The sequence below is a fragment of the Quercus robur genome, chromosome 1, assembly GCF_932294415.1.
Source record: "Quercus robur chromosome 1, dhQueRobu3.1, whole genome shotgun sequence".
Classification (NCBI taxonomy): domain Eukaryota; kingdom Viridiplantae; phylum Streptophyta; class Magnoliopsida; order Fagales; family Fagaceae; genus Quercus; species Quercus robur.
In genome coordinates, this window is record NC_065534.1 from 17,337,667 (window position 1) to 17,341,992 (window position 4,326).

General features: G+C 35.3%; 1 protein-coding gene across 1 annotated transcript; it reads left to right on the forward strand.

Annotated features, from left to right (window-relative positions):
- The first annotated feature begins 2,032 nt into the window (after positions 1–2,032).
- LOC126725434 (uncharacterized) lies at positions 2,033–3,880 on the forward strand. The gene is made up of 4 exons (XM_050430220.1): positions 2,033–2,192; positions 2,304–2,479; positions 2,607–3,473; positions 3,653–3,880. The coding sequence occupies exons 1-4, from the start codon at positions 2,033–2,035 to the stop codon at positions 3,878–3,880; spliced, it is 1,431 nt and encodes a 476-aa protein (XP_050286177.1).
- The last annotated feature ends 446 nt before the right edge of the window (positions 3,881–4,326 follow it).

A 4,326-nucleotide genomic window follows, 5' to 3' on the forward strand; every position in this document is an offset into this window, starting at 1 on the left:
GAGAAGGAAGGTAAAGAACATTGGTGCTTTTGTGTTGTTAATGGTGGATTCAGTGCTATTGATGGCGAGTTGATGGTGGATTTGGGTTAGTCAATTGGGTTTGTCTTGATTTGGAGAAGAACATGAAGAATGAAGTTCATGTTCTGGGTTGGAGGTTTCTAAGTTTGACATTTTTCTGAGTTGGAGGTTTGATGATTTTTTTGGGTTGGTTTTCTCATGTGGGTTTGGGTTTGATGATTTTTTCATGTTCTGGAGGTTTTGATGGAGGATAGAGATTTTGTATGAAATTTTGCATTGTTCTGGGTTTGATTGTGCTTTTGTTCTAGGTTTGATTGTTCCTGGATTCGAAAAGAACATGAAGAACAAGTTCTTGTGTTTTTACCTAAAAAATAATGAAAGCAATAATAATAATAATAAAATTAGATTTAAAAGTTTTTTTTTTTAATTTAGTTTGAATTAAATTGAAATTGAAAAATATAAATTATTTTTATTTTTTTAATTAAACTGATATGGTTTTTTTTAATTCAAAAAATGCTGACGTGGCATTTAAAAAATATCAAATAAAATATTTTATTATTATTTTATTAGCTATGTCAGCGATTAACATACCAACAATGCGCTCTGTCTGCCACTTCAGCATTTTTCATAACTGGATTGACGGTAGGGACCATTTTAAAAACGACTATGAAAAAGAAGGGACTCACCTAGGAGCAAAACCAGTTTAGGGACCAAATTGAGAAACGGTCAAAAATGTAGGGATCAAAAGTGCATTTATACCTTCTTTTTTTTTTTTTTTGGGTAGAAGTAGACATTTTCAAGCTTTGGGGGTAACGACTTTGAGATAAGAATGAGTAAGATAATACACTACAACAAAAAATGTTTATTACAAAAAAAAAAGGCTAAATTGCAAAGTACACCCCTAACTTTTGGGGATGATTGGATTTTACACCCCAACGTTTGGTTCTGTTAGCAAATCACCCCCCCCGGTTAGTTTCTGTTGTTAACTGCCATGTCATCTTGCTGATGTGTTTTTTTTTTTTTTTTTTGGGTGCCAAATAAGCCCTAAAACGACACAGTTTCAATGGAAATGATGTGCTGACCTTGCACGTGCTAAACGGCACTGTTTTGCCCAAAGAGAAAACAAATTTTTTTTTGTTACGACATTGTTTCCCCACCAAACAGAAAATCTCAAAACCTAGCCCTTAGCTCCCTAACCCACAAACCCAAACCTTGCAACCACCACATCGGCTTTGCAACCAACTCTTGCTTTGTGAATCCAAACATGAGTAAGCTCCAAGGCGGCAGCAACGACGGTGATGGGAATGGCTATGGCTCTCTCTCCCTCTCTTTTTGGATTTTTCTTGCCATTGCTGGATTGGGTTTTTGGGTTTTTCATTGGGTTTGTAGGGGCTTTTGTTGTTTGGGTTTGTTGAGGTTTTTGTTCAATTATTTTTGTTTGGGATTTTGTTGCTAGATGCACAGAATGTTGGGTATTTGTTCAATTATTTTTGTTTGGGATTTTGTTATTGGATGCACAGAATGTTGGGTTTTTGTTCAATTATTTTTTGGGTTTTTGTAGCACTTTGATACTGTTGATTGGGACGAATTTTTTAAAGGATGTTGGGTTTTTGTTCAATGGTTTATGATATATTTGGTTGTGTTTTGTCTAGAACTGGTTACTTTATTGATATTTAATTTTGGTGGGTTAGCCTGTGATGATGAGCTATGTGTATTGAATGGTGTAAAATAATGCACATCTTTACTTGGTAAATTGACTAAGTGGAATGGTTGTGGTCCAACTGAGTGGTCCATGTGTTCTACTTTATAGCTCTTGTCTGCATATAATATTATATTTATTTTAATAATGGCTTATGTCCATTGAAAGAAGATGGTGATGTTAGTAATGTGTTAATTAAATGTTATATTATAGTAATGCCTCCTGTATACATGTATGTGAATTATATTTTATTGATTTATTAATTAAATGTAATATTTTAGTAATGCATTTATATGTGTGTGCAAGGCTTTGAATATGGATCAACCATTTGATATGTCTATACATCATGGAGGGGTATTCATTACACATAGTGATACACATGTTGAATATGCTAGAAGGACTAAATCAAGGGTTTCAGATGTTGATCTTGACACCTTTGCTATTTTTGATATGCTTAAGTATGCCAAAGATCTTGGTATTACGAATGTAGTAGAATTTTTTTACCGAATTCCTCATATGGAACTTCATAATGGCCTATTTCCATTGAAAAAAGATGATGATGTTAGGGTTGTACATGACTGATTAGAATTTGCACCTGAAAGGTTAATACACATATATGTGAAGCATGTTGAACAAGCTATTAGGGAAAAAGTTGATGAGAATCAAGGTAATGAAGGTGATGATGAGCATGAGTTTCATAAAGAAGTTGATGAAGGAGCTGGAGTAGATGACAATTTTTTTGATGAGGACTATGCTGATTTGGTCAATAATAGTGAATTTGATAGATATGAAAGACCATCCTCCCTCATTGACCCATCCACTTACTTCATCCATTCACATTGTCCAAACTATTGCCTATGACCAATTGAACGTACACCCTTATGAGCAGAACACATCAAATTGGGTACCCACTTGCTTTAGTGATGAGGAGCATAATATAAAAAGTGGGGAAAGCGATTATGGGCACTCTGACGTTTTGTGCACACATGTCAACTCTAAGGATGATGAAGAGCACCCTAAGTACATTGAATTTAGAGCTGAGGTGGATATGCCTAACCCCGTTTTTGAGACAGGGATGTTGTTTAGTGACCACAAGGAGTTTAAGAGGGTTGTGCAGTCTTATAGAATCAAGCACAGATATCCATTGTTAATTGTTAAGAATGAGTCTTGCAAGGTGAGTTACAAATGTGAGAATTGTGAGTGGGATATTTATGCTTCATGGGACCATGAAGAAAACTCTTTGCTTGTGAAAACCTATCGGGAAAAACATACATGTTCTAGGGCTTTTCATAGTAGGATGGTTTCTGCAAGGTGGATTGTAGTTGCATGGCTAGAAGTTTTTAGAGAAAAACCCAACATAAAAAGTGCTGAGATAAAGGAAGGTATAAAAAATCAGTTTCAAGTAGACATTTCCCTGGACAAAGCCTTTAGGGCTAGGCAGATTGCATTGGAAATGCTTAAAGGAAGGTTTGCCTATCAATTTGAAAGAACTAGAGATTATTGTGAAGAGTTGAGAGTTTCTAATCCGAGCACTACAGCCAAAATTAATTTGCATACACCCACACTGCACTTCAAGAGAATGTATGTGTGCCTAGTTACTTGTAGAACTGAATTTCTAGAGGAATGTAAGCCAATTATTATTCTTGACGCTTGTCATTTAAGAGGGTTTTTGAAGGGGCAACTATTGGCATTTGTTGGGATTGATGGGAATGACGGGATGTGGTTTTTGGAGTTGTTGTTAGCTGATATTAGTCCTGTGAGGGAACGTGACTGAACCTTTACTTCTAACCAACAGAAGGTATGTATTTTTTTTTTTTTTGTGCAAGTTTAATGTTGTATTCATTGTATATATTTAAATTTAAATTTAGTGTTCAAATTATTTAATACCTACATAATAACCTCTTCTTTTTTTACTTTTTTCTTTTTTTAATGTAGGGCTTACTTCCTGCTCTTGCAAAAATTGCTCCTGAAGCACATACAAGGTTCTGTGTTAGGCATTTATATGCCAACTTCAAGGAGCACAAGGGTAAACTATTGAAGGATTTAATGTGGGCAGCAGCAAGAGAGACAACCAAATCTGGGTTTGAGGGAAAGATGGAGATGATGAGAAATGTAGATGTCAATGCTTATGGGCATTTAATGGGTATTGACTATGCACATTGAAGTAGACATGCTTTTAGTACTTGGACTAAGTGTGACATGTTGTTAAACAACCTTTGTGAGTCATTTAATTCCAAGATAATTGATGCTAGGGATAAGTCCATATTGACTATGTGTGAGATGATTAGGAGGTATCTTATGAAAAGGATCCCAAGAAATAGGGATACAGTGTTGAAGAAGTTTGGCCCAATTTGTCCTAGGATTCAAGATAAATTCGAAGTTAACAAGGAAGCAACTAGGGATTGCATATCTACATGGTCTGGTGGATCAAAGTTTGAAGTGCATTGTAAGGGAAATCAGTTTGTAGTTGATCTGGACAAGCATACATGTGCTTGCTATAGATGGGATTTAACAGACATCCCTTGTAAGCATGCGGTTTCAGTAATTGATTACAAGAAAGAAAAGGCAGTAAATTATGTGCATCACTACTACAAGGTTAAGACTTACCT